This window comes from Emys orbicularis, chromosome 8 (assembly GCF_028017835.1).
Source record: "Emys orbicularis isolate rEmyOrb1 chromosome 8, rEmyOrb1.hap1, whole genome shotgun sequence".
Taxonomy (NCBI): domain Eukaryota; kingdom Metazoa; phylum Chordata; order Testudines; family Emydidae; genus Emys; species Emys orbicularis.
Genome location: NC_088690.1, coordinates 59,627,609 through 59,643,031, shown reverse-complemented (window position 1 = coordinate 59,643,031; position 15,423 = coordinate 59,627,609). Strand labels below are relative to the sequence as shown.

Here is a 15,423-nt window from a genome sequence, read left to right as displayed (position 1 = left end):
GGCAGTGACCTTATTCTGAGGTGAGGTAGGGATAGTGGGTGGGGGTTCCCCGGGGAGGGGAGACCCTAGTACTGAGGGGTGTACTGCCAGGGGGCAGCACCCTAGATAAAAGGGCACCGGGGTCCGGGAGAGACACGGGGGCCAGAGTACAGACGGATCACGGGCCCGCAGGGGGTGCTCCAGGACGCTGGAAGAGCTAATTCCCAGAAGAGACCAGCAGGAGGCGCCACAGGGGTGAGTCCGCCCCTCTACACATCCGCTATGACTTCCACTCCAAAGCTCCCTCCTTCCACCAGAGGGCACTGCTCTGAAGTCACCTAAAGTGGAGCACCCACAGGGACATCACTCAAAGAAGAAGAGAACGTTACTCACCTCATGCATTAACGGAGGTTCTTTGAAATGTGTCCCCCTGTGGGTGCTCCTCTAGTCTCCCTCCTCCCCTCTATCTGCACAGCTCCAATTGTAGGATCAGTTCCAAAGATAAGACAAGACAAGTAAGGATAACAAACGAGAGGGAGGTTTAGGGGTAACAGTGACAGGCACATGTAGTTATATAGACTAGTTAAATGTACAATTTGATGGCATGAGTCTTTAATATATAAATATGAGATATTAATTATACCAAAAATTTCTGCTGGCTACCTGCCTATACGTTATTATTTAGTAACTAACTGTAGGCATCATGATAGAATTTGGTTTCAAGGAAAGGCTAGTGCTTAGAAAAATGCATGATACTGAATGCATGTGTACTGATCTGCGAACAAAACACCTTCTTAAAATATTGTCTATACAGATCACTCTTGGCATGTGTCTATGACAGAGTCTTCAAGAAAGTTTTGGCCACTGGAATTGTGTGGATACTTCCTCATGGAGCTGTTTGTACTTGTGGTTATACAAGGAGTCACTGCCCCTCAGTTTTGTACAGCCACTGCAACATCTAATTGCTTACACGTTTATTTTGAATACTAAGAAACTGATAACCTTTTATCTGATGCTGGAGCAATCCATGATAGTTGGATACCAGAGTTCACAAACTGATCTTGAGTCTAACTGAATAAGTTAGATGAAACATTACCTTCATATATGAACTATTTAGAGCTGGAATATCCTGTTTATATCAGCCAAAACTTCCCAGTGGTCTAGGCTAAGCAAAAAGTGCAGAGAAGATGCATTATAAAAAGCAGCTCTAAGAACTCTTATGTCCTATGGGGTGGACACTGAAAAGCACCTCAATATTCTATTGTAAGAAATTATAGGGCCAAATTCAGAAGTGTTGTGTAATGGGTGTAATTTATACATTGGTAAATTAGTATGAGACTAAAAGACTCTGTATTGATGTAACTTATGTAACTAAGGGGCCCAGAATCAAGTGTAAAATGCACAAATTTAGATTCCCATCAACGTTAGACTTGCCTCTGAATTAAAAACATGGTATTTTAAAACACTTTTTATATCTCCTACAATTGGGCCTGGAAAGACCTGATTTAACCTGTAATTAAAAGTTCCGTTTAAATTATACAAAATACATGGCCACACCACCCCAAATAAAGAAATTGCAATGAAACATATCAAACAAAAGAGGAAAAGATGCAGAATAAAAGTTAAAAATACCCAAAGAAGGGAAGTTTGGTGGGGAAACAAAATAAGAAGAAATAAGCTCACGCTCCAATGTCCTTAAACAAATAAACTAAGCTAAGTAGACTTTTGTTTCCATCCACTAAGGAACATAAATGTACAATGCTTAAAGGACAAGCCTTAGGGAGCCGCAATGAAATCTTTAGTAATATATTTTCTACCCCAGAGAGAGTCTTATTTTGTGAAGCCTTTTATTTCGTTGGGGTTTTTTTAAGATTCTGCATGTTGTATATGTGACATTATAGCACTTTGCATCTTTAAAGCACTGAATTGTGTTCAGTAGTAGGCAAAACAACATTTAAAAAAGCTTAAAAAGAAAATTGTTTTCCCACTGGAAACAAAAATAGTGAGAGTGAGAAAAGTGGATAACAGAGGGTTGTCCAAACCCCTCTTGGAAACCGTAGGATGTTTTTTTCCCCCTCCCCTGTACACTCTTTTCCCTTTTCTTTTATTCTTTCCTCCCTCAAGAGCCCTGTGTTTTGTGCCACACATCCCTGCCAGCCGTGAAGGACTGCATGCAGTTCTTTGGAATCCTGTGGATTTTACATATTTTAATAAGATTTAAAGTCACCTCTATTGACTTATATTTTAAGTTCAGCTTGTTTCATATGTATTTAGATAAGTTGTTTCTATGTTCAGTATTGTCTCTTTACACACTTTTGTAAACTAAAATGATGTAAACATGATGACAAAATGTTAACAGCCATTAGTATATTGTGTTGAAGCAGGCCACTGGCCTTATGAAATGCTCTGGCGGGCCGTAGTTTGGGCACCGCTGTCCTAAGGGGATTATTGAAGAATGATACAGTGCGCTCCCTCCACATATAGGCTGATTTTTTTTTTAATTCCAATTTTTATTATTAAAAATCCCCCTGAACCTTAAGGTAAGGAAATATTATTTATATGCCTGTTCTATGACCCTTACTATCAAATATTTAAGGACAATATTTTTTATTACTTTGAGGTGGCTTCTGCATATTCCCACTTGTGATATCAAGGTTCTTGTGCCATGTGCTTCCAGAAAATTCTAGAGAGCAATGACTATTGTGACCATTACCCCTCCCCTTTACTCCCTCTCTGCTTGTTCAGAATTCCAAGGGTATGAAAGGGAGAGTCCCTTTTGTCTGCTGAAGGTACACACAAGCTTGAATTCGCTCAATGCCCTAAATACTTCCCTCATCATCATCACTTCTTGATTTTCTGCATTTTGGGGGATTATTTTTGTTGTGAGTAACTTAACTATTCAGTTTAAAAAGAAAGCCAAGGGTGCTCATACATCATGAGCATTGCCTGGGCTGTTGAAGAGTGGGAGAGCCCCCTGAAATCTTAGTTGACAAGGGAAGTTCTTTAGGCCCAGTCAACTAAGGGCAGGTCTGCACTACTGCGTAAATCAATCTAACTTGTGTCACTCAGGAGTGTGAAAAAGAGACCCCCCTGAGCGATGCAAGTTACAGTGACCTAAACACTGTCCACACTGATGCTATGTCGGTGAGAGATGCTCCCTTGCAGACATAGCTTCCGCCTCTTGCGGAGGTGGAGTAATTATGCCAATGGGAGAGCACTCTCCCATTAGTAAAGAGCGTCTTCACCAGATGCGCTACAGCAGCACAGCTGCACCAATGTAACCTTTCCCGTGTAGATCTGCCCTAAGTCTAATACTGTGTTAGTTCAGCATTGACTCTCTGGTGGTTAAAAAGGCATTCAGGTGCTCAGTCTACAGAGTTCCTTGAGCAAGTATAAATAATATTCAAAGGTGGTACTCTCAAAGAACTACAGTGAGTAACTTTTCTATCTCAAAGTCCATTTTACAGTAACAATTTAACTGTGATGTACAAAATATATTTATGAATTCTTGGCATATATGTAACTAATCATATATTTTTATATTCCAAGGTGTACATATCTTAGCGATGAATTTGTATGTTTGTCAGTGTCTTAAATTCGTTAATACCTTACTTTTAAACAAAGTTTTTTGTATGAGAATTTCCTAGTTTTAAAATAAAGGTTTTGAATCTAGTTCTGTTTTTACAAACAAACTAGCTTCTACTGTAGCTGTTTAAGCAGTTGAATACTTAAAATTTTCAACTCATAAAAGCATTAAGCTCACTGAAATGGCAATGCTAGAAATTAGCTTGCTAGTAGAAGTAGCAAATGTTTAGGAGCTCCACAGATTCAGTATTTACCCCTTGATCCTGATGTCCCCTTTTTGTGGACTTTTACATCTACCTAGTGGAGTTAAGAATTAATGACTTCATTAGATAGGCACCTTCTCATGCATTTCTTCTTTTTCCTGGCTGCTCTGTACACTCTGTGGTCCAATCCACAGCTTCCTATTCATTTCTCATAGTGTTGGTTATAAGCCAGGTCAAAGCTTCTTTTAGGGACAAATCAGGGTAGCTGAGACCAAGCTGGCTGAAATCTGTTTGGTAGCAAATCTGGGGCTTGGAATTGTGGCTGTAGGATGGGACCCCTCAGCTTAGGGTTTGGATTGGCCAAGGAGGAGGGCTCTAGAGATAGGGAAGTAGAGATTGCTTTCTCTCAGACTTTATGTATCCAATGAAGAGAGCCTTCTCTAGTCAGGGCTTGAAGATTTTCATTGTCTCCAAGCCCTAATTGGTTCACATGAAATCCTTTGAAGTCAAGGGGAAAAAGCTGGACCTTAAGTTTAAAGCTATGTCTGCTGGGTGTGAAAAGTTTTTCCGAGTAACCCCATGCCCTGGTCCCAGCCCCATTCTGTAGTCTCATAGACTTTAAGGTCAGAAGGGACCATTATGATCATCTAGTCTGACCTCCTGCACAACGCAGGCCACAGAATCTCACCCACCCACTCCTGTAACAAACCCCTAACCTATGCCTGAGTTACTGAAGTCCTCAAATCGTGGTTTAAAGACCTCAAGGTGCAGAGAATCCTCCAGCAAGTGACCCGTGCCCCACGCTTTAGAGGAAGGCGAAAAACCTCCAGGGCCTCTGCCAATCTGCCCTGGAGGAAAATTCCTTCCCGACCCCAAATACGGCGATCAGTTAAACCCTGAGCATGTGGGCAAGACTCACCAGCCAGCACCCAGGAAAGAATTCTCTGTAGTGACTCAGATCTCATCCTATCTAACATCCCATCACAGACCATTGGGCATATTTACCTGCTAATAATCAAAGATCAATTAATTGCCAAAATTAGGCTATCCCATCATACCATCCCCTCCATAAACTTATCAAGCTTAGTCTTGAAGCCAGATATGTCTTTTGCCCCCACTACTCCCCTTGGAAGGCTGTTCCAGAACTTCACTCCTCTAATGGTTAGAAACCTTCATCTAATTTCAAGTCTAAACTTCCTAATGTCCAGTTTATATCCATTTGTTCTTGTGTCCACATTGGTACTAAGCTAAAATAATTCCTCTCCCTCCCTGATATTTATCCCTCTGATATATTTATAAAGAGCAATCATATCTCCCCTCAGCCTTCTTTTGGTTAGGCTAACCAAGCCAAGCTCTTTGAGTCTCTTTTCATAAGACAGGTTTTCCATTCCTCGGATCATCCTAGTAGCCCTTCTCTGTACCTGTTCCAGTTTGAATTCATCCTTCTTAAACGTGGGAAACCAGAACTGCACACAATATTCCAGATGAGGTCTCACCAGTGCCTTGTATAACGGTACTAACACCTCCTTATCTCTACTGGAAATACCTCGCCTGATGCATCCCAAGACCGCATTCGCTTTTTTCACAGCCATATCACATTGGCAGCTCATAGTCATCCTGTGATCAACCAATACTCCGAGGTCGTCGTCCTCCTCTGTTACTTCCAACTGATGTGTCCCCAATTTATAACCAAAATTCTTGTTATGAATCCCTAAATGCATGACCTTGCACTTTTCACTATTAAATTTCATCCTATTACTATTACTCCAGTTTACAAGGTCATCCAGATCTTCCTGTATGATATCCCGGTCCTTCTCTGTATTAGCAATACCTCCCAGCTTTGTGTCATCCGCAAACTTTCTTAGCACATTCCCACTTTTTGTGCCAAGGTCAGTAATAAAAAGATTGGTCCCAAAACCGATCCCTGAGGAACTCCACTAGTAACCTCCTTCCAGCCTGACAGTTCACCTTTCAGTATGACCCGTTGTAGTTTCCCCTTTAACAGTTCTTTATCCACCTTTCAATTTTTATATTGATCCCCATCTTTTCCAATTTAGCTAATAATTCCCCAGGTGGAACCGTATCAAATGCCTTACTGAAATCGAGGTAAATTAGATCCACTGCATTTCCTTTGTCTAAAAAATCAGTTACCTTCTCAAAGAACGAGATCAGGTTGGTTTGGCACGATCTACCTTTTGTGAAACCATGTTGCATTTTGTCCCAATTACCATTGACCTCAATGTCCTTAACTACTTTCTCTTTCAAAAAATTTTCTAAGACCTTGCATACTACAGATGTAACCTTGCAGGTCTCCAGTTCTGCGTCCACACAACCATGCTGTATCCATAAAGGCATCCCGGTTCCTCACTGATTTTTCCAGCCTTGAAGCCACAGACAACCTTGCTCTCCAGCTCAGCTCTAAGCTGCCCTTCACCCTGGCTCCTTCCATGACCCTCAAGGCCAATGCTACCTCCCTACTAAGATTTTAAAAAATTTACCCCCAAATCATTCTCAGAGCTGGGACTCCCCTGCTGTTATAGTATATAGCAAGTCAACAGTAGGCAGAGGAGGGAAGTTGTGGCCTTGGAAAGCATTAAGGAAGTCAGTGTGATGGACTGGCTAGAGGCTATTGTAGAATGGGGATGGAGCTAAGGAGCAGGGATTTTTTGGAGGCTGGAGCTAGTCAACCTGTGGAACTCTTTGCCAGAGGATGTTGTGAAGACCAAGACTATAACAGGGTTCAAAAAAGAACTAGATAAATTCATGGAGGATAGGTCCATCAATGGCTATTAGCCAGGATGGGCAGGTCTGGTGTCCCTAGCTTCTGTTTGCCAGAAGCTGGGAATGAGCGACAGGGAATGGATCACTTGATGATTACCTGTTCATTCCCTCTGCGGCACCTGGCATTGGCCACTGTCGAAAGACAGGATACTGGGCTAGATGGACCTTTGGTCTGACCCAGTAAGGCCATTCTTATGATTGGGTGATAGCTAGAGGAATGGAGCAAGTCTGGTAGCTGGAGCCAGGAAGCAGGGCTCATCTGAAGGTTAAAGAGCAAGAAAGAGAGTCTAGCAGGGAAGAGGGGCCTTATATTGCAGACAGTGAAGCAACTGAAGTTTGAATTTACAATTTTAAATGCTTCAATTCTTAAATGCTGTGCTGTAGCCAGTAGAGAGGAAGGATGATCTAGTGGTTAGGGCAGTGGCCTAGGACTATGGAGAGCTGGGTTCAAATCCTTTATTGTTATCTCTGTGCCTTAGTTCCCCATCTGTAAAATGGGGACAGTAGCGCTTGCCCTACCTCAGAGAGGGGTGTTCTGAGGATAAATATATTAAAGATTGTGTGGCGCTCAGATACTATGGTAATGGGGGCCATTATAAGTACCAGAGAGAGATTAATGACAAGAGGGTATCTCTTGATGTAAATAGAAGCAGTTATAAGTAATGTAAATAACTTTATTTTTATTTTTTAAACTTCCTTTTATACTGAATATTTTGTACATATACTTAGTTTCAGCTGTTAAGGCCAAGGAATTTGTAAGTTAGAGAGATCTGAGAAAAAAATTGAGTAGGTGCACATTTCAAAAGGAGGTCATTTGAAATGACTTCAGATTCCAGAAGTGATAACCAGAAAATTAACCATAGGAGAAACTGGCATAAGTTTTCTGATTATATATCTAATTTTCAGACCTGACTATGGGATTTAGTCACCATTGTAACTGCAGATCTCAGTACTATGGAGCTGCCAACAACACCTCCATATGGTCACATTTATATATTAGTCTTTACAGAATCTGTCATCTCCATCCCATATGTTCTGTGGAGCAAAACAGATGCACTAATAGTCTGACCATACACCTCACTTTCCTGAAACAATTATTTTTTAAACAATTAAACCTAATTGTTTGCCTAAATCTAGGTATACTTAATCCTACCTGAGCATGGGGGTAGGGGATAAACTAGATGATCTCTTCAGGTCCCTTCCAGCCCTATATTTCTATGATTTTAATAAGCATATCAGTTAAATCATTGCTGGTGCTAGCCCATTGGGGGGCCTTATGCAGAAATATTTCCCCCTGATCACACAGAACACATACTAATAATTAATACGGAGCCCCCTTAAGCTACTTGGGGCCCTATGCAATTGCTTAGTCTGCTTATGCCTAGTGCCGGCTCTGGGTTAAATTCAGTTAACTTAAAAAAGTTAATTAAGGGTTTCTGAATCAGCATTGGCTTTTAAGATATTGGAGACTCTCAGTGAAGTTAGTCTGGAGCTAGTGGATTAAGTTCCAGTCTACTCCTGTATGTAACAAAGCTGCATCTGTTCATCATGACAGTGAATTATCACGTTTTGTGTTGTGATGGCACCTAAAGAAGCAGGTCCTTTTAAATGCTCATCAGGTTAGGCATGAAATTAGACAGATGAAAATTTGGGATTGTTGCATTAATTTTGAGAACACTTCTCCCCTTTAGCCTTTGGATATTGCAGATACATAGAACCAGTCTCCTACCAAATCCATATCTCCTACATTTTTTATCTATAACTCTTAAGTCATTCCTAAAGTGAGCACCTTCTATGTAGCGTTTGTTATAGATTTATTTCTGCCTAATCACTCTCATAGAAATTCTAAGGAAAAAATGTCACAATTGGAACAATTAGACTACAGATGGTACAAACTGAGGAATAAAATAGTTGGTTTCAAAGTATTATGCCTTCTGGTTTTAGGTAGCAGTGATGGTTCAGAACTTAGTGAAGAGACTTCATGGCCAGCATTTGAAAGGTAAGAAAAACTGCTACATCTAAACCTATATCTCCAACTCCATTCAGACCTCACTAGTTTAAACCTATCACTCAACTCCTTGCAAATGAAGTGTAATGTTAGTGGTGTGCAGAACTCAATTATGTAATAAACTGGGTAACAGCCATTGCTTCTAGAGTACAGTGTACCCTTTGGTTCTTGTCAAGCCAGTTTAGGGGGCAGCACCTTCTGGTTATCAGCTAACAGAGAGCTTTGTCACCTTACTGGCTTATTGCTCAACTTTGTCTCCTGAATTAACTGGACCACCACCAAACCCCTGACAGATTTCCTTTTCATGAATACCGGCATTTCCTGTTCAATATCCTCAACATCATGTGCCTCTCCTGTTTCAACATGTTCACTATCCCTCAGACCTCCTCTCTGTATCTCTTGTATTCCTGGCTCCCTGAATTCCCACCAAAGTCCTGCTGTTCTGGCTGCTCCTTCCTCTGCTGCCTGCTCTCTCCTATTCCCCCCTCCATCTCCTGATTACTCCTCCGTCTGCAACTCGGGGAAATCCTGAAGCAATCCCAGCTATCACTACCTATCCTATGTAATGTAGACTTTTATATCATGCTCGTTACCATAGTATATAACACTATCCAGGTGTCATTGACCACTGTAATCCAACCCCCCAAGTATTCAAGAGTGAGATGAGGTGTTAAATAATTACAGTTGAAAATAGTAAAAATTGGAAACATAACGTTTTCCTGCAAGCTATTAAGTTGAACCATGAATAAAGTGTACTGAGCCCACTACGTATTCACCAAACAGTCTGCTGGGTAACATGGATTATAATTCTCTCTCTCATATTCAGGGAACCCATCAATCTGGAAACTGACTGGGGTAACCATGCCCACCTCTATGCATGGAGACATGGATAGAAATTTTGGCCTAAGGACTTTCTGTTTATAGCCAGGAACTGTATCCCTTCCCAGTGTTCTGCCTTTGTCTTGTAGAAGCAGTTCAGATTGTATAAATTCCTTATGGAGAGAGATTTAAGTTGTGCTTTGTACCAAAGGTGAACTCTTCAATACCATCTCTTCCTATAAAATCTGTTATTTCCATGGAAGGAGCCCCTAAGCATCCAGTGGATGAGAGGCTAGAACAGTCTCTTCAGAGAAGCAGACTACTCCTTGGCTACCCTGCATGCAGCTATAGCATACAGCATCATTTAGAGATTCCCTGAAGTGCTCAAGTCATCTATATTGATATTTAAACAGAACAAAGTCAGAAAGAAGAGGATCTGGAACTTGCATATAACCCATTCCTATATATGATGCAGCTTGTGATATCACGAAGTTTTCTTTCTGCTCTTCCTACTTTGCTCCACTCTTGCCAGGAAGAGTAAGGTCCTGAGATGTGGGTATCATATTGAGTGTCCATTTGATTCAAGTTCCCTTTGATGGCCAAAAATTATATGGGGAAGCCTTAGATACAGTGGTGAAAGAAGCCATGGATCTGAGTAAGCTTCCTCTGGCCCAAGGAAGACATACATTTCTTCCTCAAGGGCAAAAAACTTAAAGATTCTAGCAAAACATCAGAACCTAATCCTTTCTTGTCTCCAAAGGAAAAGAGTACTTCTCGTGGCCCTTATCTCAAGAATCCAGAAGAAAGCAGGTTATCTCCAGTCCCTCTCCCAATAAATAATGAGAATTGGATGGATCAGACTCTCTCCCCAATTGGGGGCAAGTTGAAAAGTTTGCTGCAGGTTTGGGCTGGAACTATCCAGGACAAATGGGTTTGTGCCTGAGCATCATGGCTACTGCATAGAATTTTTCATCCTGCATTCATCACCAAATTCCACATCCTTTTGATGCTTCCCTCTGTCCTGACCAAAGAGCAAGCTTTTTTGGACCCTATTTGATGTAAACTCTTTTTGAGGACATTTTCTCTTGTCCGATCCCAGGAAAGGGGCTTAGATTCTTCATGGACACTGGGAACATGTACGAGACCTTCATAGGTATGGCTTATGTCTTTCAATCACTGAGATGGTGGAGCAAAGCTAGGAACTTGATGGGGGATGCTTTGACTGAAATGCCTAAAATTAAAGGTCACTGTGGTGCCTGCCTGAACAGTTGGAAAATTGTACAGTAGAGTTCCATTCTTGTTATGGGGAAAAAGGTCCCTTTGTGAATAAAGGAGAAGCATCAATTAGTTGGAATTGCTAGCCATTAGCAAAACCATGACTCACCAAATGCCCTTCATGACTGCCACCTCCATCCTGGTTCAGAGCCAGGGAGAGGGAACTGAAAGTCGGTGCCCTTCAGTTTATCTTCCAGAGTGAGGGGAGTCAGCAGATCAACGTATTTGCTTCAAGCAACAAAAAATTGTACTTTTTCTATCTGAGGCAGTGGGAGAGCAGGATATGGAAGATAAATTGTTCTAATTCAAGTGGACATACCATTTTATGTGCACCCATTCTTTTTCCTTTCCTGGCTTAGGTAACCAGAACATTCAAAAGGGATGGGGCCTGAGTCCTCTTCCTTGTTTGCTTATCAAATGCTTTTTCTCCTGAAAAATGTCCTCTGTGGAGGTTACCTATTTCCAGAGACTTGGTAATGCAATGATTAATATGTTTTCAAGGCTCAGAAGTTTAAACTGGCAGTCTGGAACTTAATAGTAAGCTTTAAAAACTTGGGATCTGGATCAACTAGTCAAGATCCTCTTGTGGTCCAGAAAAGATCTGCTGTGTTTTAAAAGGTGTGTATGTTGAACACGGTCTCACTTCAGAATCAATGTCAGTCAAAACCTGTCTTAGCTACTTACTTGGTAGATTCACTAAAACTACCCTAAGGGTGTTAGATGCCTAATTTCCTTAGGCACTTTTGGAACTTTGTTGGTATCTTACTTGTAACTGCAGTAAGAGCCCTCCACTTATCTATGAGGAAAAGTTAGTTTTTACCCTCCTATCCCTTGATTCACTAAATTACTCCTGGGGGAATTCTATGCCACTGCACATACACAGAATTTATGTCCCCTTCAGATTTCTTTGCTTCCCCGCAGAAAAATGACTTTTTGACAGGGAAGCAAAAGGAAGACGAGAGCGGTCATGCAACCCTCCAGCAGTATGACCCTCCGGCGGGGGTGGGACTGGGGAAGACATGGCTGGTGGCTCCTACCCTGCTCCAGGCTCAGTTGCTAGTCCCAGCTGGGCTGTGAAGGATGGGACTTCCTTTTCCCCTGCACGGCATCTGGGGCTGGGTCAGATCCACCCCCAGCTACAGGAAACTCTGCAAACTCCCTCCCCCCGTTTCCTGCACCCATCACTCCTCAGCTGCAGGGGCAAGGATCCCTGTACAGGGAGCTCCTCCCACATCTGCCCAACTCCCATGCATCCAGACCCCCCCTCATACTCAGACTCTCTTAAGTCTCACCCCTCTGCACTCAGAACACCCCCCTCAATGAGCCCCACTCCCCCTACACCTGGACCACCCCAACGAGCCACCTGCACCCGGATCTCCACCCCACCAAGCCCCAACCATCTGCACCTGGATCCCCACACCACTGAGCCCCACTCTCTCAGCATCTGCCCCCCCCAGCCCTCCCCACATCCAGCCCTCCCTGCTGAGCTCGATCCCCACCACACTCAGACAAACCCCCCTCTTCCCCCTCCCCGACTGAGTCCCAACCACTTTCACCTGGACTCCCCTGCAGACTTCCATTACCATTGCACCCAGAACCCCCCAACAATCCCCTGTGCATCTGGATCCTCTGCTGAGCTGCCCGCACACAGATTGCCCCACACCTGTCCTTCCACACTTGGATCCTGCCTTGCTGAGCCTGCCTGCCCACACCTGGTGTACCTGGCATGGAGGGTCAGGGCCCTGGGGTGTTTCTGGGGCAGGCCCGGACCTTGCACTGTGTCATGATTGAGTGCAGCCTCACCGCTGAGTCCATGTCTGGAGGAGTGGGGGGGCTGGACAGTGATCTCCCACCTCTGTGCAGCCAGTGTCCTGTGCTCCCCGGTGCCATGCTGGAGCCTCCACATTTATTTGACAAATAAAATTTGCAGAATTTTAAAATATTGTGTGCAGAATTTTTATTTTTGGTGCAGAATTTTTAATTTTTTGGCACAGAATGCCCTCAGGAGTAACTAAAACATGATCAGAATTACATCTTTCAATTAAAGCTCCTGCAGCCAGCTGGGAGCTCAACTTAGTACAGGGACAATTGATGCAACAGCCCTTTGAACTAATGGCTATGACTTTGTTGTCTTTTCTTGTCAGTTGACATTACATTGTTGTCATTACTTCTTCAAGGAGGGCCAGTGAATTCAATGCCTTGGCATTAATAACTTTTTTTTGTTTATTTTGTTTATTTTGTTTTGGGCCCCACACTACAAGAAGGATGTGGAAATATTGGAAAGAGTCCAGCGGAGGGCAACAAAAATGATTAGGGGTCTGGAGCACATGACTTATGAGGAGAGGCTGAGGGAACTGGGATTGTTTAGTCTCCAGAAGAGAAGAATGAGGGGGGATTTGATAGCTGCTTTCAACTACCTGAGGGGGGATTCCAAAGAGGATGGAGCTCGGCTGTTCTCAGTGGTGGCAGATGACAGAACAAGGAGCAATGGTCTCAAGTTGCAGTGGGGGAGGTCTAGGTTGGATATTAGGAAACAGTATACCACTAGGAGGGTGGTGAAGCACTGGAATGGGTTACCTAGGGAGGTGGTGGAATCTCCTTCCTTGGAGGTTTTTAAGGCCCGGCTTGACAAAGCCCTGGCTGGGATGATTTAGTTGGGAATTGGTCCTGCTTTGAGCAGGGGGTTGGACTAGATGACCTCCTGAGGTCCCTTCCAACCCTGATATTCTATGATTCTATAATCTTGATTTTTACTCAAGGTTGTTTCTCCTTACCATTTAAATTGGTATATTTCACTCCCTTTATTTCCCCCAATACTTCCCATCCTAATGAAATAAAGTGGCATTGTCTGGATGTCTGCCAAGATATTATTCCACTCAGGCAGAGCAAGATCAAAAGCCACAATCTTTCAATAAGTCTAAGCAGGACTTGTAAAATTGTATAGATGAGCAGATGAAACTCCTCTATTTAGTTTGAACTAATTCTATAAAATCTCTATTTCATGGATAGAGGGAAATACAGCTTCTTATGGGAAACACTGCAAAATGACAACCTGGCATCTTTTCACTCATTTATAAAACACGGTTGAATGTGTTCTTCATCTTCAGCTGCTCGCTTTGGTTGTAGTATCTTGCAGATTGCCATCCTCGCTTGATCTCTGTTTGACTTTCTCTCCCTCCCTCTTCTGAGTTCCTGACTGCTTTCTAATTCCTAATATTCCATTTCCAGACTGATGGATTACTTGTGTATGAAAATGAGACAATTTTGTCCTTACCTACAATTTGTTGTTTTATGGCAGGGAATTGGTCAGTCTGGATTTTCTCTCCCTCATAGTGATAGCTATATTTAGGTTGCCTAAGGCTTTCCATTATAAAAAGTTCTTGTGATTTTTCTTTTTTTTTTTTGAGAAGCTCTAACACTCCTCTTGTTTGAAGCAGGCTTTTGAAGCTCATCAGGGAGAAAGCCTTCAGGCTAGAGAAGTGCCTTTTCTGTGTCGCTTGAAATTCTGTTCAGTTTGGGCTAAGATATAAACCAGATCTAATAACCATTTCTCCTCAATCATACTGTCAGCAAAATTTTGTCAGCGTGTTCCCTCCTCTGGGTGGTTGTACCCCAGCATGTAGATAGACCAGTGGTCTGTCATCTCAAGTGCTAGTGGGCATAGTTACCAAATATAGTTTTTATCCAGATTGATCGATTCCTTGTTATGCAAAGACAAATTAAAAGATTAGAACAAAGCTTATATCCATCATTTACATGGAAGATGGATGCAAGTCATAAATCTCTCATCTATATATGTTGTTGATGCAACAGTTGTATTTAATTTTTAAAAATTGTAAGCATAAAAGTTTAGCTGTCTAAATCATTAGGGTTTTTTAGAAATTAAAAAAAAAAAATCTGACCTTATCAAATTTTGCAAATTCAAAGATACCTAGGTTGCTGAAGGGCAGAGATTAATTATTTAGAACACAGTTTCCTTGGGAGGGAGAATAGGGTGGAAATCTATATTTATAGTACATCTATGGTGAGGTTTCTTATTACAGCATATGAAATTATTTGAGTTGGTAAGGGAGTGTAAACTTTATATTTTGTTTAACCTTTTTGATATTACTGTGTTTTCTTCAGTACTGCTATTAATTAATCATCACTGACTTCAGTGGAGCTACATCAATTTACACTAGCTATGGATCTGACCCTATATAACCAGCTTTGAATCAGGCACAGAATAATATTCAAAAGATAAGTTTAGAAAATAAGTGCTGAAATTGGGTAGCAGTACTGAAAACAGCAGTAGTAAAGGGCTCAAAAATTTAAAACTTCCTATGTTACGTTTATACTCCCTTTAAACTGAATCATTGAGATATTACAGGTTTGCTGTCTCTTAGAGCTTAAATAATTTGCATTTGACCTTGGAACCATAATATATTAAGCCACAAATATCGTTCACTAACAAGATTTTGCCAATAAAAGTGTATCCAAGTGAAGTATCTGTTTTTTTTTAATGTATAGCATTTTAAATAGATATTGTCTCATAGCAGAGTGTATGTGATTTTCTTTGTAAGTTGACTTCAGTGGTTGATTTGGAAATGGTGCCAATACTCAGGATTGAGTTAAGAAGTCTTTGTATTCCTCTAACTACTGTTGCTTGTGTGCCTATTTCTAAGTTTAGGGGCCTTATTGCCCTTTGCTTCTTGTCACAGAGTCTACAGGAGTATCTATAGTCAGCATTAAAGGCAGCAGTTTGCAACCTAGTTCCTTATAGTATTTTCATTT

The 15,423-nt window shown here is 41.8% G+C and overlaps 1 protein-coding gene across 1 annotated transcript in view; it reads left to right on the top strand.

Moving 5' to 3' along the window:
* RALGPS2 (Ral GEF with PH domain and SH3 binding motif 2) overlaps positions 1-15,423 on the top strand; it is a 260,231-nt gene that overhangs the window by 205,089 nt on the left and 39,719 nt on the right. Inside the window, exon 14 of the mRNA XM_065408804.1 lies at positions 8,493-8,547. Within this exon, the coding sequence (XP_065264876.1) occupies positions 8,493-8,547 (55 nt within the window). The remainder of the gene's footprint in view (positions 1-8,492; positions 8,548-15,423) is intronic.